Here is a 23,825-nt window from a genome sequence, read left to right on the forward strand (position 1 = left end):
ATAACTAATTATTTCGAGAAATTTTTTAGCAATTGACTTTTGGATTGGCTCCCTTTATTAAATGTTTATTGACTATGAATCACGCATGCTATATCCTGTGCATTGGTCCAACTTTTCACAATTTCTTATTAAATTTTGTCCTCGATTATTCATCAAAGCTATAAACATATTTTGGCACAGAATATAAATGGTTGTTAAAGACTGCTACCGGTGGAGCTTGAAAATCAATTGCAGGTAGCATTCATTTAATCGTCGTCTTGTATTTGATCCCTTAACCACTTTGTTGCCACCCACTTCTCTCCTTTTATGACGGGACAGCTTCCGTGGAGTGATGTCTGCCAAAGTATACACAGAAAGAAGGTCAAATAATGAGCCAATCAAGTTAAAAAATGTTTTAAAATTTTCGCTCAACGATGATCAGAATATGACTGGGAAATCCTTCCAAAGTCGTGTTTTTTTACACTTGACTTCCTTTTAAATTTCAAAGCTCCATAGAGTCTAGTTTGCTACGCCCCTCCTTACCCCTGTGCTTCTTCCTTCCTTCTCAAGAGGTACACACTTCTAAGAGTATTTTGGACCTATTACATTTTGAGCCTCTTTTTCTTTTCGACACACTACACTTTGAAGTACAAGGTGTGTGTTCTCTATTTGTTTCTGTGCGAGTAAGAAATTAATCCTAAAAAATACCGAGTAAATTATTAAAAGACCATAAATTTCAATGTGAAGGATAAAAGTGGAAAACATGTGTTTTAATATTTTTTAAATATAAAATATAAAAATTTTCGGCACCTTAAAAAACTGCTATTCTGTTCGCTTATGATTTTAACCCCCATTTACTAACCTCCACATCTCCCTTTCAGCCTTGCTAAACAAGTTTAAAATGATGACAACAATATTATGAAAAAAGAAAACACTAACCTGGTCAATTGTACCATTAGGTAATAATGAGTAAAATAGAAGCCCATCCCCTCTGCGTGGCCTTACTTTTAAACCAATACAGTCCTCGAAATCATACCTACCATCCATGTTGAAGCCATTCTGCAGAATAATAACGCGTAATTACGTCCTAAGAGATTAGTAAACGGAATGTGTGTGAATATAAGTAACGACAAACTCACCTCAAACGGAAACATGGTCTCCCCACCTTCTGAAACATCAGTTAAATACAGCAAAAAAGAAGCTACCTGCATGGAACTTAGTTAAGATTCAAACTTATTAAACAAAATCTCTAAGTTTAAGAGCTAAAATTGCAAAGATAAAAAACGATTTAATATTAAAATATGAGAACTTAGTATAAACAATTTGAGTTGATATCCTGAAAATAGAAATAGGGACAGCCCCAACGGGTTTGAATAGGATACTTCATTATCCATTTCCACACATTTCTAATTTTTTTTTCTTGTACAGATAGTAACTCCAATATCCATTTTTGTACCCTATTGACACTTTCATATTTTAATTATAAAAAAAATAATATTAAATTGAATTCAAACATACTAAAATAATTAATTACGAAAGCATATTTATTATGACAGACACGCTTTATTTTGTGTAAAACGTATGCAAGCTAAGGAACTACGATAGATATAAATGCAATATAAGAAATCTCAATATGGCTAGTGGACAATGTTGTGACTATGGAACTACAATAGATCCAAATACATCAATAAGAAATATCAATATAGATCCAAATACTAGAAAAGAAGTGTGATCTTCCCTCTAACTTCGTACCAATAAGATCATCCATATCAATACAATTTTTTATATTATTTTGGTATCAATTTTGAATTAAATAATTTTATTATCTCTTAAAATACATAACAATATATTCTCACACCGTATAACTCATTAACTAAAAAAAATCTTATAATTTATCAACTTCTAACTATCTCACTTTTTTTAAATCATATTATTTTAATATAAATGCAGGCATACATACCCGAGAGGGACTGTTTTTCCGCTAGTGTAACCTAAAAAGTATTAGACTCCTCTTTTTGAGAAATTAATACGTATAAAACTTCAATTCATTTTAAGGTGAATAAACTTTCCATCTATCCCTTTCTTTTCCTCAGCATAGGTGCGGTTTTAGAAATACTTTTGATATTTTTTTTTTTAAATGCTATATTTTTAATGAACTATTATTCTTGGTGTATTTTTATTTAGAAACAACACTAAAAATTACCTATCAAACAACATGAGCCTTGTCCAATTTTAAAACTTTCTACAGTTTAAAAGAAATAATGAAAATTTTAAATAAAACCTCATAAACATTAGTGGGTGTATAAGATTTCATTTCATTTCAAAAGTCCCACAATGATGTTGAAAAATAGGTGTCACGACACAGACATGTCCTAAGAAAGGAAAAATGACAAGGATCTCTCATGCTAAAGAAGAATTGCATTTGAAAAATAGACAAAAAAAAAAAAAAACCGAAATACGGCCTACATTAGAAGAGATTCATCCTTTCACTTTTATAAACCCTAAACCATTTTATATGAATGAAATTGCATACACTAGATTTTTCTCTTCTATAAGTTCTCTGTAATATACTCGTATCCTCTCTATTCTCTATACATATTTATTTTTTATTCGCATTGTTAATTAATTTTAAATTTAACGCAAGCATTAACCCTTTAACTCTTAATACTTAACTTTGTAGAACTCTCATTTTTCGTAGAAAATGATAAACCATGTGCCATGGTTGTCGGTGCTAGTACTGGTAGGCAAACAACTATCCTCAAAATTCATAACAGCTTAAAAATGAGAGAGTAGGAGTTTTACTTTAGACGTACCCGTCGGCTCTTTTGTGGGCCATATTCAGCATAATCAAATGCATCATAATGAGAACTGTATTTCTGTCCAACCTCATAGCGTAGGACATTAAATGCCTGAAACATCATTATTTCTCAGGTAATTTAGAATCACCCAAAAAATGAAACATTTACAAATTCAACAAAATAATAGGCAAGAAAAGTTAATATTTATAGTCTAGATGTACAAGAACATTGATTTTAAAGATGTTTAAAATTGTTTTCCCCTTTCTTTCAGTTAAAATTTATTATGGTTGATTATAGGCTAAGGCAACGTGCCAATACCTCTAAACTATACTTAAAGCCTAGTTAAAAGCTTCGATTGTACCTAATCAAAAGCAAAATTGGATATTACAAATTTCAAAATCATAGTTGGTGTCATTATTTCTCCGCATCATCGGTGACCCTATTATTTTAATTAATAGAAGACAACATAGAAAAATTAGTTCAAATTCACTGGTAACAAGAGGACTATTACTTTGTTAGAGAAGAAAAGAATAAAAAAGTCTCAACTCATATTTTCAGTGACAACAACACAAATGTGTCGTTGAACAATGGGAGATTCCTTTGTACAAATGTACGAAATCAAACATCACAGGCATCAAACAAAAAGTTTCCTGCCAACCATGAAGAATAAATTTACCGTTCCAAATAGTACAAATTTATAAAATGATTATTCGAATTTCAATTCACCCATCCCACCAATATGTTAAGTTTAATATATATGATCATCAGACAGGAGCTATGATAACAAAATGATCTCGATATTAGGAGGATAGATATTATTTTATCAAAAGAAAAACAATAAACTTTCTTAATCTTATAAAATAATTATAAAGCTTTTTATTTTGCCCTTACTTTTACATCAAAATAAAAACATATGTAAACTAATTAAAAATGAAGTAAAAAAAATTAATATTATCATACATTTTCAAAAAACACTTTAGAAACAAGAAAGTTTCAAAGATTCGATCGTCAAAAGAAAAGAAGTATATAGAAAAACATTATCTCTCTGCAACTTCAACACGACGAACCATCTATTAAAAATGTGTTTGTTATTTAATTCCATTCAATTGAACCCACTAGCGAATCTTAGGGGAGCCTCGACCCTCCAACCTCATCTTTTCCAGCATTTCATTTGCTAGTAGCAGAGACAAGATTTAGTGTTGTTTGGTGATTAAGGAGGGTGTATATGTTCCATATCCTTTGTTTAGGTGTAAGGTGAGGATGGTCAGTACTCGTCGTGTGGGAGGAAGAGAAACTAGCTCACCCTATCTTAACATGTGGAGAATGAACTCAAGTGATTTTACATGACAATTAAAATTATGTGTTATGTTTAGTTTGAGTATAATATTTTGGACTCCAGATTATTGGTCAAAATCCATCACCAATTCAACCTACTTCCAATTCAATTCAGTTCTATCCAATTTAACACTCACATTGCTTGGAAAGTGCAAAATTTCCATTCAGGACCAATCTAATGAACACCTAAATACTGAAACAAGAAAGGATCAATCCAACTAAGCACCATAAATACCCTTAGTAGTCTCAACTCTGCTTCATTTCCCACATTAAGTCTTAACATTAACTGAATTTTGAGCCAACAGAAGCACCCAATGTTAATCCATTTGTGTGGGGGAGATGATAAAGCAGAATTATGGCAAGCAACAATCTAACATTCACGAAGCATTATTCTAGAGAATTGAAAGGTATAATAAGGCTACGTAAAAGCACCAGTGTGCACCTATTAAAGAAACAAAGTTGAAACAAAGTTGAAACAAAGTTGAAACAAAGAACAGGTTTTGCAGAAAATATAGAAAATGACACCAGAAGGAAAAAAGTGGCTTATTTAAGAAGGAAAATCCAGATACCAAGTAATAGGGTTCGATTGGTTACTTGTGAAAAAAACTCTTCCCTTATAATTAGTGCTTTGGAGAAGTAATAGGTATAATGAATGATACTAGTTTTACTAGAAATGAAAAGCTGCTGTAAATTAACAGTTTTTACTTTTTATTACAGATACAAATTCAAACAATCGATTAACTAAAGCAAAAAAACATAAGAAAATTCATTTTAGTAAATGAGATTAACAAGCATTTTCAAAATGCCCTTTCTGCAGAGCGGGACAGCCAGTTGAGTAGGGATGTTACCTCTCCATGAGTTCTAGGAAGTTTTGTTGCTTTGGCAATTTTCTCCTCAACGGCATATAAAGTCCCCGTTTCATCCTCGGAAGCACTCAGAAAAACACCATAGCTGTTAAAAGAAGAATGTAGACATAAGCTCACAATATGACTTTATATTACATAATATGCATCTTTGGATTTTAGGAGAAGAGGTCCTCATAACCATAATCGCCAATTCTCCCATGGGCCAGATCATTTATCTTAATTAAACTGCATTATAACACAGAGAGGCGTATAAAATATCGGCATGTTACCAAAATTCTCGGGAATTGAAACTCCCACGGATTACTTGAGGATACTTTTTAAAGGAATTTAGTTTAAAGCATAATAAATTTATAAAACCTGTCATCTAAGAACCACATGAGGCTTTCCGTTATTCTATCTTCAAGCAGATAAGAGGTCAAGATTCAGGAAATCAAAACAAGTTGAGATGATATCTTGCCTATAAAGTTCGCAGTCTTGGTTAGAGGCAAGGAATAGGAGAGCAGATATAAAGGAATCGAACAGATTCCATCTAATTTCTCAGAACTTAAAAATCTGTAAGGTTCACCATAATCCCAATCTGAATCAATCATGCATATTAGTTTTGTTATCTTAGCCATTCCAGGACTAAATTCTTTCTTTTGACTTTAGGTATAAGCATGCGAGTCTCGTTGACCTTATGGAAGAATTTGTGATAAATCATACTCCTACATTTAGCATTGTACTTTGTGCAGTTCATAATGACGGCAGACAGTTAAGTATTCCACAGACACATACTAACTACACATTACCTTGTTCTGATTCCCTTTGTATTTTCCTCCGTTTCTCCCTTACGTAACGCCAATGTGGATGGCTTGAGTCCTACCCTTGCCAATTTAATTATGCTTTCACATTGTTGTGGACTCGCAAAATTAGGAAAATATAGAGCGCGAGGGTACCAGCTCAAAACCTAAGGACCACAAATCAAAGACACATTCATTCGAAACTCAAAGCTCAACTGCTCAAGTAAATCCTCCAACAGAATCGTATGCTCAACATTAGCGCATTCACGCAACAATTGAAATTATAAATTTCAGAGATGCGATCATCGCATAAAACGTTTATGAAATCAAAATATTAACGTAAATTCACCGTAATAAACTAATCTAAAGATAGTGCACTCTTTCAAACAGATGAAAAGCAGATTTTATCTACCCTAGCAGAAGAACATTTCAGCAAAAAAATTGCGTAGCATGAAGAAACGAAATCGCGCACCTGAAAAGGAATCAATGTAATGGAATCGTCTCCGGATTCTCCAGCTTGCGACAAATGATACTCCGTCTCCTCCTCCGTCGATTTTTCAGTTAACCTCGCTCTCGGCATCAGCTTCAGGTCGTGTTCACGTTCCTGCAAATTCCAGCGATCTGTTATTTCAAATACTTTCCAGCGAAACAAAACATAATCGAAGAAAAAAGAGCTTAAAATACAGAAAAACAACGTGATTAGGATTGTTGCGAAGGAAAACCTGAGAGTGAGGAAAGAGACTGGAAGCCAATAATCCAGCGAGAAAGAAGAAGATGCCTATAAGGAAGACGAAAGGCAAGTCGAGCTTGTTCGTCCTCCAGTTCCATCTCCAATTTCCCTTAACCGTTTTGGTTTTCATGTGGATTTACGTTGTTCGAAGTGTAAAACGAATGCTAACTTTACTACCAAGTGCAGAGCAACTCTGAAAGGTATAGCACTTGACCGATCCGCTTCCGAAGTTGACTATGCGGTTCTTTAAGCGGCTAACTACCCTCTTCCTAACGGATTTACAGCAGCTAGCTACACCTTGTGTATGCCCACTGTTTATTGATTTGAATTTGCATTTGCATTAAATTCAATCTTAATTAACAAATATGAATTAATAATGTAACAAAAGCTAGCTAATTAATGTTTAATGTATAGCGAGACATATGCGCCTAGAAAAAAATAAAAATAAAACAAAAGTTATTTTTTAGACATGCACTGAAATTTCCGAATATTCAGTTTTTTAGAAATATAAAAAGAAAGATTATTTTATTTCTTTTTCATGCATTTATGTTTTTATTTGATTTTTATACTGATGAATTTTATATTAAGTTATTTAATTTTAATTATCTGATTAATAGAACTATTTATTCGATTAAGAAAAACTTTACCAATGCATATTTAGCCAATCTGTCCTAATAATTGTAAATAATACAAGATATGATGTTTCTACGTATAAAATGCAAATAATTAATTCACTATGAATAATACAAGTATTTAAATAAGTTATTTTAATTTAATGATGACAATAATATAAGTCAAACTCTATTTCAAATATGTCTTTTCTATTAAATGTACTTAATGGTGCATGTGACTATTTCTTTATAACTAATAAATATCTAATTAATAAACTTCACAATAGATTAAAATATAAAAAAATTACTACGAGTGAGTTCAAAATATGTTATTATTTATTTAATTAAGAGCATTTTCCATAATTTATTTTATGAAATTATAATTTAATTTTTATTAAATTTTGTGAGTATAACTTTATTTACGAAATTTATTTCTTATAGAGAAAAACTCAATAATGCAATAATAATTTTAACGATTCCTGCAACATAAAAATCTTCCAATTTTTTTCACAAAGGAAGCATTGAATACTTGTTTATACTTTTAAGATATGAAGTGTATTTTTTTTTTCATTTATCCTTTTTTATAAAATGGTGAGATAATTATATCAAAATTAAAGCATCAGTTTATAAATAAAATAACAATATATGTTATTCTCTGTAAGAATAAATTAAAAAAATAACGAAATCTGATATTATTTTAACTACTTACAAATATTATTTACCAACCTGTTTAGTAAGGTTTATATTTAAAAAAAATAAAGAAAGAGCTTAATGATTATGTAAATATTAATTACTAAGTTTTTAGTGATGAAGTTCATATTTAAAATAAATAGTTTATAACATCTTTAAATAATTATTCCTTGTTTTATGTATAACATGTATTATCTTTCCAAAAAATATTTATTTTGGGATTAATGAGAATGTGACAAAATGTTAAATTACAAAGAAGTCACGTTGAAAAAGTATTTGTATTATATATAAAAAAACAAAAGCTAATGCAAGAATTACTTATTTAACTAATTTAAAAAATATTACACTAGTTGTCATTATAACTACTAGTTATAATTGTTTGTATATGCATTATAACTCTTGCAGTATCTATTATTTTTATTTTTTTATCTTTTAATGATTCAATAATATGAATAAATAGGTGAGTGAGTGTGTTGAAGATCTCTAGAGATAAAAACATATTGTACTATATAGATGGATGCAAACCTTATAAATCAGTTTTGTAAGGTTAAGTTATTGAATGTGTGATATTTTTTCAATTAATTTTTGAAGTTTCACATTTATAATTCATGCATTAAATATAGACATTAAAGATTTACTTGTAGCATGAACCAAAGGGTTCATATTTTAGACATCCATTATTAATTTCATACACAACTTGAAAGATCTTGAGAGTGTATGTTGAAAATCTCAAAAACATTTTATAAAATATAAATAAGTACAAATCTCTCACTTTATGATATGATTTTATAAAGTTAAATTAGACAAACTCCACTAAAAAAAACTATTTCTCGAATGTGTGATATTTCTCCAATTAATTTTTTAAGTTTCATATTTGTAATTCATGCATTAAATGTAGACATTATTCACATTGACTAATGAAATGAAACTAAAATCTTTTAGTCATGCATTTTTCATGAACCAAAATGTTCATAGCGTAGACGACTTAAATCAATACAAAGTTTCCATTAAATTGGTTACTTCTTCTTTGATGCCAAAAATGTCCATTAAATAGACGACTTCTCCAATGTGTGATATTTTTCCAATTAGATTTTTAAGTTTCATATTCGTAATTCATGCATTAAATGTAGACATTATTCACATTGACTAATGAAGTGAAACTATAATCGTTTAGTCATGCATTTTTCGTGAACCAAAGTGTTCATAGCGTAGACGACTTAAATCAATACAAAGTCTCCATAAGATTAGTAACTTCTTCTTTGATGCCAAAAATGTCCATTAAATGGATGACTTCTCGAATGTGTGATATTTCTCCAATAAATTTTTTATGTTTCATATTTATAATTCATATACATTAAATGTAGACATTATTCACATTGATTAATGAAGTGAAACTATAATCTTTTAGTCATGCATTTTTCACCAAAGTATTTATAGCATAAACAACTTAAATCAATATAAAATCATAGCGTAGACGACTTAAATCAATACAAAATCATTCGAGAGTGATGACTTTTTCATTAATGCCAAAAATATCCATTAAATGGACTATTTCTCCTTCCACACCATGTTCTTCGTCTCTAAGATTCTTTTTTTTTCTCCACTGCTCATTCGGCATACCAACTGCAAGGAACCCTTCATCTCTGCATTGATTCCTTTGTCGTGGAGTTGTAAGAAAATGCTTCAACAATGATGATTCCTTACAAAGTTGTGTCATGCATGTGGAGTTATCAGCAAGCTTGTCCATGACATTGATTTGCTTCAGACTGCACAAATACTATTGGGTTTATTTTACTATTGCCACGTGAATTGGCTTGGAAAAGCATCTAGCATTTTAACCGAATCCAAAGGCCAATGACTTTAGCTATAAATACAAAAATTCCTCATAAACATACTACTGTAACATTGCCAACAAGTCCTCTCCATTAGATTTCAAATTTTAAATTGATGTTCAACTTTCTTTAATTTTTCTTTTCAACTATCGTTACGAGATAAGTAAGGTAATAAGCATAATTTAATTTATTTTATCTTATATTATGATTTTTCACGTTAGGTTATGACAATATTTGGTACTAATTAAATTAAAAATATTTTTAAATAGTAAATTTTCATATTGTGTACAATAGACGATCACGTTAAAAATTTAATAGACTAAGTTGAATTTGGCCACCTATTAGTCATTGTTTTGCATGAATATTAATCATTATTTACTCATGGTATTAGTTGAACACTCGAAAACAAAATTTTATGTATTTCTTTTGCTTGTCAAATAAACCATAATTAACGATATTAAAAAGATTTGGTTTTAAATGTTAGTCTCTCTAGAGTAATTACACTAGAAGAAATGCGTCATGGGATGGATGCTATTTGTATCGTTCAAGACTACACAAAATGAATAATGAGAAAAAAAAAAAGTCTCAACTAAAAAATAATAAAGTAATATCAACTAATTTGCATCTATTAAGGAAATATAAAATGGGATACTAAATTTATGGATAAAAAAAAATACTCAAATGTAGATCATGAGGATGCTAAAGAATTTAAAAAAATTTAAAATTAATTTAATTTTGGTGGAGACTTACTCAACACAAAAAAATATTATTTTATTGAAGTTTTTGTGGGTGTAGCCCACACAAAGAATGTTATATGTTAGTGAAGGATTAGCCTACACATATATTAATTATATATTTTTGAAATTTTTTCATCTCTAACTGAGTTAGGATGTCTCATATTTCTTGATTTAAGTAATAATCAATTAATAGAATCACGGGATATAAGTGGTAAGTATAATATTGAAGTATCAATCTTGTCAGTTTTTATTACATCATGTAGAAATATTTTTTTATCCCAATGTTACAACTTTTGATTTGTGTAGGAAAAAAATAGATTGTGTTGAACTAAGTCGATTATGTGAACTTTTTATTTATTATTGTGTTAATTTGGTTTTCATATGTTTAGGATACAATATGTGAAGGTAAAATCAATTATGGAATGGTTTTTTTATTGATACTTTTATTTACTTTGTTTAATAATAACAATAGTAATAATATCATAATAAGAATAATATTAATCGTAAGTTGATCACTAAAAGTTTTTGGTCTAGTGGTTACAAGCTCTTATTCTTAGTGGCACCACTAGAAAAATCATAAATAGTGACAAAAAAACCATAAATTTTTTTTCATAACTAATAACTAATGTTATGTACTTTATATGAGCTGCTTCAAAACCTAATAGGTTTTGATAATCACAAATCTGGTTAGATTGATTGAACAACACATGGCTGTTAAAACTAATTTGAAAAACATGTTTTTACTTTTAATACTATTTGTGTTGCTTGTTAATATTTATAACTTGACTTGATGGTTATGAAAAATGGTTCTAAATCACTTCATGTTTTCAAAATTAGTTGAAATGGACTTAACAAGACTGTACTTATTGTATACCATTAGAGTGGTATGCCAATATTGGTTGATAGGTCTTACACAAGACTTTATCGTGATGAGGTGTTATGCAATTTATAAAGAGATTATACTCTAACAAAGTTTACAAATTTCATTCAAAATCAATGATGGTTGTATGCATCATTATGACCCAATTAAGGTCATTTGTCAATTCATGAACTTCATATGTTGGATAATCATTTTGTCATCATATGCAGTAAAATAGATTGGAGTTGGATGTATAACGAGCTTGATCATTTAAAGATACCAACCCAAGAATTTATTATTGGAGTGAGTGAATTTGTTTCTAAGGCAATTGACTAGCTTCATATACTATGGATGGCGGGATAAGGTGTCCTTCCATAAGGTGTAAATGCGAGGAAACCCTTCCACCATCACATGTGATGGCTCATTTTCTACAATGTGGTTTTAGACCTAACTACATAGTATGTGATAAACATGGAGAAGAGGGTTCAAATGAGGACAACGTAGGTTATGCATCCACAAGTTATGGAGAAACAAAATTAGTTGAGAACTTTGGTTCAATGACCATTTGGTATATGATGCATACATGCATGTAGTTGTCATAACAACTTAACATGATCACATTGACAAAGACAGTATGCATGGTGAAGTTACCTAATGCGAAAGTGCAGAGGTTTTATGATATGTTAACAAGTGCAAATGAACTCATTTATGATGAAGTCAATGAGTCAAGATTATCAATAACCATCAGACGACTAGCAACTAGAACCAATCGGCATGCTACAGAGAAGTGTATAGATCATTTCATACAAATGTTAATTGACGTAGCTCCTAAAGATAATTCCATATCCAAGAACTATTATGAGGCAAAAAAAGTTATGTCAAGTCTTGGTTTGGAAGGAAAAAAAAATGATTGTTGTGAAAGTAGTTGCATGTTATATTACAAGGATGACATTTATTTCACTGAATGCAAATTTTGCCATCTTCCTCGATATTTTCCTCCAAAGGGTGACAAGGGAAGTTACAAAAATATTTCAAGAAAGAGAATGTTTTATTTGAAAATCATTCCAATATTACAAAGATTATATGTGTCAATGGAGTATGTTAGACAAATGAGATAGCATTTTGAAAATAAGAAAGATGATGGTTTGTTGCGACATCCATGTGATGGAAAAGCCTGGAAACACTATGATAACATATATCCAAATCTTGATGTTGACCCACAACATGTTAGACTTGGTTTATGTTGGGATGAGTTCACTCCTTACATCCAAGCTTCAACATCCCTATATTCATATTGGCCAATATTTCTTATTCCTTATAACGTACCTCCTGAAATGTGTATGACTAAACCATACATGTTTTTGACTTGTCTCATACCTGGGCCAAGTAACCCAACTAAAAAAAATATATGTCTACTTATAACCTCTTATTGATGACCTTAACCAATTGTGGAATGGAGGTGTAATGACATATGATATATCCACAAAAGAGAACTTTGTCATGCGAGCTTGCTTGATGTGGACAATAAATGATTTTCCAGCTTATGAGATGTTGTTAGGATGGAGGACTAAAGAAAAAATAACATGTCCTCATTGTATGGAGGATGCAAAAGCTTTTACGTTAAAATATGATGGTAAAAGTTGTTAGTTTGACTGTCATCGATGATTTTTGCAAATGGATCATCCTTTTAGGAGAAGTAAGAGGAGATTTTTGAAAAACAAAAATGAGTTGGATGGGTCTCCTTTTCTTGAATGGGAATCAATTAAGGGAATTTATCAGAGACTTTCCAAAGGTAAATGATGATCCATTTGATACCTTACCAGGGTATGAACAATATCATAATTGGACTAAAAAAACAATTTTTTGGGATCTGCCATATTGGAAAAAAACTTGCTAAGACACAATCATGATGTCATGCACATATAATTTATTTTTTTTATAATGTCTTCAATGTTGTCATGAATGTCAAAGACGCAAGAATGAATGTTGCTGAATTATGTGGATATGGGGACTTAGATGATTCAGCTACAAAATGGGGAGTTTGCAAAACCAAAGGCAAACTACACTTTCACAACAAAAGATGCAAAATCAATTTATAAATGAATTACAAAGTTGAAGATGTTAGGTAGTTATGCCTCTAACTTAGCTAGGTGTGCAAATGTTGATAAAGGGAGCATGCATGGAATAAAAAGTCATGATTGTCGTGTTTTCATGGAGTGTTTACTATCAATTACATTCCGTTCATTGCCAGAATTTATGTGGAATGTCATTGCTAAAATAAGTCGATTTTTTAGAGATTTATGTTCCAACACTTTGAGGAAGGATGATTTAATTCTAATGGGAGCAAATATACCAATCATTATCTGTAAATTGGAAAGAATCTTCCTACCTGGTTTCTTTGATTCAATGGAACACCTTGTTATTCATCTTCATAGGGAGACAATACTTGATGGTCCTGTTCAAGATAGATGGATGTATCCTTTTGAAAGGTAATGAGCATTTACTCAATTACAAAAAAATAAGTAATTTACAACATCTAAAACTTGTTATATCGTGTAGGATTATGGGAGATGCAAAACAAGCAATGACTAATTTGGTAAGGATAGAACATTCAATAGGTGCATTCTACTTACACAGTTAAATAACTTTTTTTTTTCTCATTATTTCAAGCATGCATGCTTGTTTTCAAATACAAGTTTGAGAAATAATCCTCAAATTACTACAAAAGAGGGAGTGCAATTAACATTCTCACTTTTTAGCAAATATGGATGCCCAAGTGGATCGTTCAAATAATATGGCTTAAATGATGCTAAATTTCGTTTTGATTGTGTTTATATCTAGGAAGAGAAACACCCCAATTAAGAAGAGATTACCTAGAAGACCCAAAAGAAATAAAAGGTTGAAACTTTATAAATTAAAGAAGGATAATAATAAGATGGTATACGCAAAAAAAAAATGTGACATTTGTAAAGGGATTAATCATAATAAAAAATCATGTCTACAACTCTCTTCAAATGCCCTTAACCCCCTCAATCCGAACACATCCTTCTATGACACCTGAACCAACAAGCTCAGTCACCCCAACTTAACCACGTGAACCAACAAGCTCAATCATCCTAACTCAACAACCTTAACTAACAAGCTCAATCATCCTAACTCAACCACCTGAATCAACTCAGCCTTCTCAACCTATTAGCTAGACACTGATTGAAAGACATTCCTAAACCCTAGGAGAAGAAAATATAAAGAGAAAGAAAAGGGGAAGAAGGTAGCATACACAAAGACGACTTGATCTCATGTGTTATTATACAACTCTAATAAATTATCTATCATGTGTTCATATGCATGTGTCAAATCATCACTCTCTTAACGACTCTTAACGACCAATTTAAAAGAATATATTGAGTCCTTTTAACAAAAATAAAGATTTCATTAAGAATTTTTATTTTTTGAAGAACCACGTTGACAAATTGCCACATACATTGGAAGAAAAAAAAAGTGTTAAACCAATTTTTAAAAGTCCCGCTTTATTTGGCCAGGCTGATAGTGATGGTGGATGTGCCATTCTTTTGCCCAATTGATCATGCTTGTTCCCACTGCGTGCAGGCAACAGTAACAGACTCGAATTTGCGTGCAAGGGAACCGCGGGCACGTTGATCCAGCAACAGTTACCTTGGCGTTTCTCAGACCACAAAAATATAAAAGCATGAAATGCATTTGGTTCGGATAATCCGAGTCCCATAGCTGTTAACCGCATGAGATGGACGGTACACAAGAAGCCCACGTGGACAAGAAGCTTGTCCACATAACAAAGAGGCAAGGTAGGGCCACATAGGGTCTCTCACTCATCTTTGAAAATCTGGAAAATACAGACTTTAATTTCTTGTTCTCCTCCTCCACGTAAATCAGTGACCATAATATCTTATTCTTCCACCTCCTCCTCCAAGTAGAAAATTAACTGGGATTTAAAACCAAACACTATCCTGCAGCGTTGGTGATAGCTTACATTCAGCCTGTTATGATTAGACTAAATCTTTACTGTTCATTAATTCCAAGTGCAAGACAAGCCAGACCAGGCAGCAGCTATGACTCGTTGATCATCCAAAATCACAAAGCTTCAAAATTTCCTCATCGGATTTCAATCAAGGCTAAGGCCATTAAAGATGAGATGGATGGAGAAACAAGCGGATCTTCAGGACGTAGCTGGGATCCTGGGTTGGAAATTGAGGTCCCTTTTGAGCAGAGACCGGTATGTGTTAACTGCCCAATACTAGCAATGACTGTTTTCTTTGGATGATCTTCAAAATCAACAGATGTAGCATGATATAATGTTAGAGCATGAATTTTACGGCCGAATCTAGCTACTGAGTTGGGTATCCGTGCCCGCGTGTATTAAACTGGAACGGGTCATGGGATGGGAATTAAATTAATTATTAGTTATCAGTATTGTTTCAATAAAGCTTATTTCATGTTTGCTAACCCCGACTTCGCGGTGTAATAGGTAAATGAGTACTCATCTCTGAAGGATGGAGTCTTGTATTCTTGGGGTGAACTGGGTCCGGGGTCGTTCTTCCTTCGCCTGGGAGGTCTTTGGTTGGCAGTGTTTACAGTTCTTGGAGGGCCAATTGCGGCTGCAAGCTTTAATCCTTCTAGAGTAAGGAAGATAAAATATGTGCATATATTAGGATATCAAATCAAGTAATCAACAATAAGTTTTGATGTATGGACAAGGATACCTGCCAGCTGCACACAAACAAAACATTTATAAAGTGGCAAATAGATTTTCCTCTTACTTGCATTAACTTTCACAATCTTGCAGGAGCCTCTAAGGTTTATACTAGCTGCTGGAACAGGAACGCTCTTCATTGTGTCTTTGATTGTCTTGAGGATTTATTTGGTGCGTTCTAATCCTCTTTTTTGTTTTTCATGTCACAATCACTTCATTACCGGGGAACGGGAAATGATGGTGAGGCAAACAGACATTTCAAAACAAATTTACTATCGTGCTTCATGCATACTGTTTATATTGTTGCCAAATGCACAGCATAATGAGGTTTTCAACTGAATGTAATTTGTTTGTCACTAACACTAACTATAACTTATGATTAAGTGACTGAGCTATGGCTGCAGCACCTTCACACTTAAATAACTGTTTCAATTAAGATAATTGAATTACAATGCAGGGTTGGAGTTATGTTGGTGATAGACTTCTATCTGCGGTCATACCTTATGAAGAAAGTGGATGGTATGACGGACAGATGTGGGTCAAGCCGCCCGAGGTTAGCCTCTTTTACACATTCTTCCTGTACCTAAGAACAGAAAAAAAGTATACTCAAAGACATCACTTGTGAAAATCGTATTAAAGGCTATAGCGTCAGTGCGCTATATGCATTGCAAACTGACAAATTGATGATTTTACTTACATCAGGATTTGCCAGAAAATATGCCGCCCTTGATGAAAATAAAAATAGCAAATTTTAGACATTGATTGCAATTTGGTACTGGTCACACTATGTACAACGATAAAATTTTATCAACTACTGGCGTTTTAAGAGAAGAAAAAAAAGGTGGGGGGCATTGTTAAATGTGAATAGCTAATAGGTTAGCAACTGTAATTTCCTCTCAAAATTGTAAGAGATACTTCTTGATTAAGCATTAAGCAGCAAAAGGTCTGTTCAGAATTAGTGAATATAACGGGGCTATAGAATAAAGTGTAGCTGAAATGTGCTAACAAATATTACTACTACTCAGTGACATCCTTCATTTCAGACAATATAATCTGAAAACTTGGTTTATTTGCAGATCCTAGCTCGTGATAGATTGTTGGGCGCTTACAAGGTACTGGACATCACAAAGTATCACGCATTGCTTGAATTCAGAACAATTTTGGATACAGACTAGAAGAGCAGTATGCTAAATTCGATTTCTTGCAGCATAATTCACGTATATTTCATCTTTCCAGGTTAAACCAGTTGTTAAATTGCTGAAGCAAACTCTAGTTGGGACAGGAGCATTGCTTGTCACAGGAGTTATGCTATTTATCTTTGCTACACCGGTGGAGAATTTTCTTCGAACTACCTTTACCACGGAAGAAATTAAATCAAGCGTTCCCAAGGTTAACACAAAGCTCAACCTGAGGTAAGAGAAGACATAAAGATCCTTTGCTATCTTCCAGAGTTTTTCCACAATGTCATTTCAATTTTTTTAATGCATATTGTAGAAAAGAGGAGTTGCTTAAATTGCCAGTGGAGGTGATAACTGATGATGATCTAGCAGCAGCTGCTGCTGAGGCTGCTGATGGAAGACCTGTCTATTGTAGGGATAGGTATTATCGAGCATTAGCAGGAGGGCAATACTGCAAATGGGATGATATGGTCAAATAAAGGATAAAAAAAGGCATATGTAGTCAATTTCATTTAGTAAAAGCAGTTTGCAATTGTTGGTGACTCTATGGTCCAAGGCGTATTCTATTAGTTGAAAAACCGTTTAACTCAATCAAAGCAAAGCCAGAAAAAGATGATGAAGAAACATACGATCAAACCTAACAATAACATGACAATATAAACTACATGTCATGGCAGTCATTATTTTTTGCATATAAATTCAGAGGGGAGAGAAACAATTTAAGAGGGAAGGAATATATAGAAGAAAAACATGTTTAAAATATATACAAGTAGAAAGAAGTAAATCCCACATGCCTATAGGGACAATTCTATGTAAGCAGAAATTGTATTTTATATACCACGAGATATGATGGCCAAGTAAATTCCAGAAAACTGTCCTGCTCCATGACCTTTCCAATGAGAGGATGAAACTCATTGTGCAGTGAAACAACTAGCTTCCATAACACTAACTAAGATAAATAATCTTTGTCTCATAACACATAAAGACAACTGCAGAGGTATGTTCGCATAGAAATCCACGAAGATCCGTGAAGATTCAAATTGCATAACATTTCTGAGACCAGTAGCACCAGAGAACACACTTGGCAAAATCAATGTTGGTTCAAATCGGCTCAGGCATGATGAAAAAGTTGAAGTAACTCCAGCCAATCCTTGACCATGATTTCAGTATTTAGCCAACATATCCATCACTTCGCAAATGAAAAATTGAATCTGCTGTAGCCAAGTACATTAATAGAACTACTTGAGGCTTGTAATGAGTTTTTCTTTCAGTACTTACAGAGCATTCCTCCCAAGAATATTGTGACTGTAAATGCACAGCAATATCTTCTAATATCACAAGAGATTTTTATGAATTTGCTGATCATTCCAAATTGTTCTAGCAAGGATACAATAAATTTGTTAACATTGTCAAAAGCCCAGCGGATATACCCTATTTAACAAATTTCTTGCACCAATGAATAACTCGAAACATTTGTGCTCCAACAACATTCCTAAATGATTTCTTGCTTGCTTTAGCGTATTCAAGATCAAGTGTCCGATATGCAAGAGCAAACAAATACATTGCTGGGTGAAGTCTTCTGCAGGTTGCAGAACTGAGGCGGTCAGTATACTTGACAGGCAAATACTTGGGTTGGGTCTTGGGTATATAATTTCTAAAATATTACTTAGCTTCTACCACTTCTAAATATCCAAAATGAAAGACACTGGTTAAAAAAATAGATATTTGATTCCTACTGGCAGAAAAAAAGTTGGCTAAAAGTTTTCAGAATTCAATAAGCGGGCATAGCTGAAGTTAAAGCAGATTTATAATTCTTAACTTACTTGTCTTTTATATATATGGTGACAAGATAAGTTTTGTTAAAAAATATATGAAATGTGGCGTGGTCTTGACCACTTTACCAAGCCAAAAAGCATGTCAAACAGACTTCAATAAGTTCAAAAATAGTTTAAACAAAATACATATGAAGTGCGCGTTCTAAAAAGCAAATATCAACTTTTCGTTTCTGTGACCATTACAAATTTTCCCCAAGATCCATAGGATTATTTATATTTCATTCGTTTTAAAAAGAAAAACGTCTGTTGCTAACACTAAATAAATTTTCATAAGTTAAAATAGAAGAAATAACACTTAAGTAGTTAACTTACCTGTCAGCTTGCATGTTATAGTCCAAGCCATCCCAAAACCTTTGTGATGGCTTTGTACGACCGTGCTTATCTTTGCCATATGTTTCAACATACCAACCCCCTATGTCATGGAAGCCACAGCGAGGCTCAAATAGCCAAAATCTGTATGTTGATGGCATTAAAATTATTAAAACGTATTATAAACAGCAATGAGAAAGCAGCAGACAATCTCCATCTAAATAAATAACAAGTGGAGGCATCATGGAAAGTTCACATAAACTTGAGACACCGCAATTAGTTCATTTTTGCAGTTAGAAGCAGTTCTGGTCGGTTATAGAGAAATAGTTCTGAGTAATAAATCTACAAACCACTAATATTCCATCAATTATGGTTTGTTTCCCCGAGGAGGTGTAGAAATACCATTTTCTAGATAATTGAAAGATAATTAACCCAGTGACCAAAATGCTTCAATGGTTAGCTTAACACTTGGAGAAATATGAGGGGGGTCATGGAAAGGGAAGATTGGTGAACATAAAAGACCACAAGTTCTAACAAAGAAATCAACACGGAACTTGATTCCTTATTTACAAGGAAGCAATCCAATGTTCGCCCAAAAATTTGACAAACAAATTATATAATGATAAGAGAGCAGACAGCATCAGGGTGCATTAATCAAACCCCAAAGAGATTGTTGTGCTAAACTCAAACATCAATACAATAAGAGATGTCAGATCTTTACTTGCTTGGGGGTAAATGTGCTCTAGTGCATCTACACTCGCAAACTGAAACTTTCTCATCCACTTGATACCAGTGCATATGCTTCACCTGAAAATTTTATCATAACATGACATAACTATAAGCATCTAGCTATACCAAGTTATATAAGAATAAGTTTCTAGCAAAATCACAAAACCCAAACAATTTTTCAGCAGATAACCGAAAATATTAGAAATAATAAAAAAAAAAAAGCAAGACTTGGTACTAATGCAAAAGTAAAATTTCCATCTAGATTGTTAGAATCAATCAATATTATTATAATCAGTCAGTATATGTTATTGATTTCATCATTGTAAGTATTCTGATTGATTAGATGAGACAGTAAATATTTTATAAATTGGGTAATCAACCTTTATTTTGTTTATATTCTGATGGGAACCTCTCCTGATTTCTTTCTTGTTGTAATCTGCCATTATGACATATTATTTCTCCCTTTATATAAGACAGACTGTACTGTTTGACTGAAGTAAGATACAAAGAAATATCTCCCAAAACTAGCTCTAATGGTTAAAACATCAAGATCATGGGAAAACAACATTACATACCATCAATGTTCTATGTTTCATAATCGCATGGGTCTTTGTACCCTTGTCATTATAAACATTACAACAACCTTCATCTGGACTGCTCCCAAGTCCAGATATAGTTCCTAAATGAATTCTTCTTCCAACTGCACCATTTGCTAGGTAACCTTTCCAAAAGTCACTGCTGATATGTTTGGGATCTTCATATAAGTTCAGAAACACATGAATGTGATCTTCAGTATCTTCTGTCTGCATTACATCAGAACAGAATCTAGGTAGGGCCCTATATGCTGTAGCAACAACTCTTCCAGAGATGTGCAATTCAAGATGTCTATATGCATCTGATACAATACTTGAAGTTTTAGAGCCGAGACCTTGATAGGTTTCAAAATCATCTGATCTCTCTGTATTCTTGTAGACATTCACATTTGTTATAGATTGACACGGGCCTGAATGGAAGGATCTAAAGGATGTTAACATTTCATTGTTAACAGTTGATATCTCTGGAACCTTGTTGGCTAGGCAAACCATTCCAAAAAGATCACGACCTGAAACTAAGTGCAAAACCTCAGGAGTTTCATAAGAGGACCTCTCCTCAGCCTCAAAGCAGTCAGGAAGAAATTCCATGGGCATAGAATCAATTTCAGGACCATAGTATGCTGCATGAATAGCTGAATAAAAATCTCTCTCAAGTACATCAAAATAGCCTGTTCCAGCTACCACCTTCTTTTCTGACAAAATATTATTTATAGTTAATCTGTACCATTTTAACCATTCAACAACTTCCATCTCCTTGAACGTAGTAGCTTGTGAATTGTAAATATACAATTTTGAACCCTGTTCAGAATGCTTTTGCATAAGCTTTTTCTGAGACAACAGATACATGTCATAATGGGCTCTCTTTTGAGAGTCTGAAAGAATCTGCAATGCATCATAGATTATCCTGTTAATTCATATTCCCTGTAATGTAACCAAGGAAAAACCTCACTCTAGACTCTAGTACCCACACAGACTCCATATATATTCTGTAAAATTCCAGAAGTTAAAATCATGAAGTACGACGTGGTCATCTTGCCAATAGGCTGAACACATTATAGCCAACAAATCAGCAAAAGCACCAACAAAATATGCATTAGACCGACAACATATCCAAAATTGAAGAAAAGAATACACACAAATCACCACTGACTTGACCCGTGTTCCGGTCAAGCACTCAATGCGCTAAAGAATAATGTAGTAAATTGAACACCAGAATGACAAGAACAAATCTATCAAATTGATGCTATTTATTCAAACATTGGGCATTACAAACTATCAAGCATCAACAAGACAGCCATTAAGCACCTTCCCATCTGATTTTTCATTTAATTGAACTATTGGATGAAGAAAATCCTTCAAGAGCAGTGGACAGTTGTTCACAATACTCACATCAGTATCTAGGGGAGTTTCTGAGAACTCATTACATCAATTTATCAAATTTTTCTGTGATTAAGAGCTAACTAAACAGATTCAATGGAGAAACAAAATAACTGGCAAAACGTTATTACCAGCATGTTGTTTCTCAATTTCACAATTATCAACTTCCTACTCAGGATATTCAAAACAACCAATCATTCTGTCCACTAACGCAACCGTAAAAGAAATATCCCCTCATCATAACCATAGGGCATTCTTCTATAAGCCAAGCAAGGTTGATTCGTTTGTATTCAAGCTCTAATTTAAGCTGTCTCAAAATTTTGATCAGGAATAAAACCACTCCTACATTTCTGATTGAGGCTATAGTCATGAACGACACTAATCATAATTCATATGCCTGAGCATGAGTTGCACAAACCTCATAGGCAGCCAGAATTTGCACAAATCGTCGAGACGCACTGGAATCATGGCTTGACTCCGCCAGGTCCGGGTGAGTTTCTTTGGCCAATTTTCGAAACGACGCTTTAATTTCGGTAAAGGAACTGGTCTCGGACACTCCTAACAGCTCGTAGGCGTTCTCTACGGGAAAATCTGTCCAAGCTGATTCAGAAGCGCTACTGAAGTCATGTTCTCCGCAACCCCGACACAGAGATGACACGTCGTAGAGCGTTGAAATGATGCTGTTGGGTATAATTGATGTGAGGAATTTTGTCCTCCGATTATTCATTCCGACGACTGTAAGGTATCCGGCACCGGCGAGATAAACCATGATTCTCCCTCTTTTTTCTGTTATTATATTGCTATAATTATTGTAATTGAAAGCGGAAAAAAAAGTGTAATTGCAGAACCTCCGTACAGCAACAGCATCAGAGGCGAGTGGTTAAATAAGGGTAAAACAATCTTAATTTATTACAGTACTTTAACGCAGGGTTACTAAGAAATTTTTAGAGATTTCTCTTTCTCATCCTCGTTTGCATTGTGTTTGGTTGGATATATCTACCGGTGAAGAAGTGGATTTGGAGGTAGAGAAAGTTGTGTTAGTCTATTTTGTGATGAAGTACCTCTCTAAATTATAAAGATTAGTGTGGAAAGTTTGGGATGAGTGATTCATTTTGTTCCTACTAAAAATGGATTTGGAGAGTAACTCAATGGGATGGGATTGAGTATTTCTCATGCAACGAGTTTTCGATTGATTTTCGATGAAAGGGGAAGGTTCATTTCCTACAAGAGACTCTCTGATACTTAAGTAGGAGCACAAAGATGGTAAGTTTCTTAGTATAAGAGTTAAGAGTATAATATAATATATCATAATATATCATGTACTTTCTGGAGAGTAAATATTTATAGATTAATCAGGTGGTATCCTCTGAGTGGATCGTTATGAGTCATTTGGATTAGTCACATAAATGTTATTCATTATTCCATAAATAGTCGTTCATCATTTAAGGTTCATTGATTATACTGTTTTACTCATGATGGTTATTGATGACAATAAAGACTCGGTTAAGGAATGCATACAGTCACCCGAGCTTATGGCCGGTACATACACATTTATATTTGGTTTAATTACTTTTTTTTGTCCTATATTATTAAGCATCAATGTTCATTTGATATAGTCTTTTTTTAAAAAAATCTTTCGTTCTAATGTTTGTTAAAAGTATGCAATTTGGTATTTTTTGGTATTCATGAAGATATGTGTGCATAATAGTGTCACTCGCCCTTGTCACATCATCATCATCAATCAACGTCGTTTATGTAAATTTAACAAAAAAGACCAAATTAAATTACATTTTTTTTTAAAAACCTTGGACGAAATTTATATTTTTAAAAATCATTAGATCAAATTAACTATTGACCCTAAA

General features: G+C 32.8%; 3 protein-coding genes across 6 annotated transcripts; 1 reads left to right on the forward strand and 2 right to left on the reverse strand.

Moving 5' to 3' along the window:
• Positions 1–102: 102 nt before the first annotated feature.
• Positions 103–6,877, reverse strand: LOC137810056 (putative prolyl 4-hydroxylase 9). The gene is made up of 8 exons (XM_068611178.1): positions 6,480–6,877; positions 6,230–6,361; positions 5,767–5,924; positions 4,961–5,063; positions 2,793–2,888; positions 1,119–1,184; positions 919–1,038; positions 103–335 (listed from the first exon to the last, which is right to left on the reverse strand). The coding sequence occupies exons 1-8, from the start codon at positions 6,615–6,617 to the stop codon at positions 246–248; spliced, it is 903 nt and encodes a 300-aa protein (XP_068467279.1). The 5' UTR covers positions 6,618–6,877; the 3' UTR covers positions 103–245.
• An 8,067-nt stretch (positions 6,878–14,944) lies between these two features.
• CGLD27 (DUF1230 family protein (DUF1230)) lies at positions 14,945–17,662 on the forward strand. Its single transcript, XM_068611181.1, has 7 exons — positions 14,945–15,465; positions 15,718–15,870; positions 16,036–16,113; positions 16,400–16,495; positions 17,019–17,054; positions 17,179–17,354; positions 17,437–17,662. The coding sequence occupies exons 1-7, from the start codon at positions 15,235–15,237 to the stop codon at positions 17,597–17,599; spliced, it is 933 nt and encodes a 310-aa protein (XP_068467282.1). The 5' UTR covers positions 14,945–15,234; the 3' UTR covers positions 17,600–17,662.
• Positions 16,399–22,929, reverse strand: LOC137810057 (Chaperone DnaJ-domain superfamily protein). Of its 4 annotated transcripts, none has more exons than XM_090298038.1 (6): positions 22,382–22,929; positions 20,569–21,468; positions 19,986–20,071; positions 19,268–19,408; positions 17,959–18,699; positions 16,399–16,525 (listed from the first exon to the last, which is right to left on the reverse strand). In XM_090298038.1, the coding sequence occupies exons 1-5, from the start codon at positions 22,730–22,732 to the stop codon at positions 18,552–18,554; spliced, it is 1,626 nt and encodes a 541-aa protein (XP_090154164.1). In that variant the 5' UTR covers positions 22,733–22,929; the 3' UTR covers positions 16,399–16,525; positions 17,959–18,551. The 4 variants fall into 4 exon arrangements, with proteins under 4 accessions (XP_090154164.1, XP_068467280.1, XP_090154165.1 ...); XM_068611179.2 differs by having other exon boundaries at positions 16,399–17,571; XM_090298039.1 differs by lacking the exon at positions 17,959–18,699 and having other exon boundaries at positions 22,382–22,926.
• Between the last annotated feature and the right edge of the window lie 896 nt (positions 22,930–23,825).

This window comes from Phaseolus vulgaris, chromosome 2, assembly GCF_051622355.1.
Source record: "Phaseolus vulgaris cultivar YP4 chromosome 2, ASM5162235v1, whole genome shotgun sequence".
Taxonomy (NCBI): Eukaryota; Viridiplantae; Streptophyta; class Magnoliopsida; order Fabales; family Fabaceae; genus Phaseolus; species Phaseolus vulgaris.

Coding starts and splice junctions, on each gene's coding strand:
- LOC137810057 (XM_090298038.1), bottom strand. CDS start 22,732: ATGGTTTATCTCGCCGGTGCCGGATACCTTACAGTCGTCGGAATGAAT. Junction 20,072..20,568: donor TGAAACATAGAACATTGATG/GTATGTAATGTT, acceptor TAAAATTTTCAG/GTGAAGCATATGCACTGGTA. Junction 18,700..19,267: donor TATAACATGCAAGCTGACAG/GTAAGTTAACTA, acceptor TGCAACCTGCAG/AAGACTTCACCCAGCAATGT.
- CGLD27 (XM_068611181.1), top strand. CDS start 15,235: ATGATTAGACTAAATCTTTACTGTTCATTAATTCCAAGTGCAAGACAA. Junction 15,871..16,035: donor CAAGCTTTAATCCTTCTAGA/GTAAGGAAGATA, acceptor ACAATCTTGCAG/GAGCCTCTAAGGTTTATACT. Junction 16,496..17,018: donor TGTGGGTCAAGCCGCCCGAG/GTTAGCCTCTTT, acceptor GTTTATTTGCAG/ATCCTAGCTCGTGATAGATT.
- LOC137810056 (XM_068611178.1), bottom strand. CDS start 6,617: ATGAAAACCAAAACGGTTAAGGGAAATTGGAGATGGAACTGGAGGACG. Junction 5,925..6,229: donor TTACATTGATTCCTTTTCAG/GTGCGCGATTTC, acceptor TGTGGTCCTTAG/GTTTTGAGCTGGTACCCTCG. Junction 2,889..4,960: donor TTCCTAGAACTCATGGAGAG/GTAACATCCCTA, acceptor ATGATGTTTCAG/GCATTTAATGTCCTACGCTA.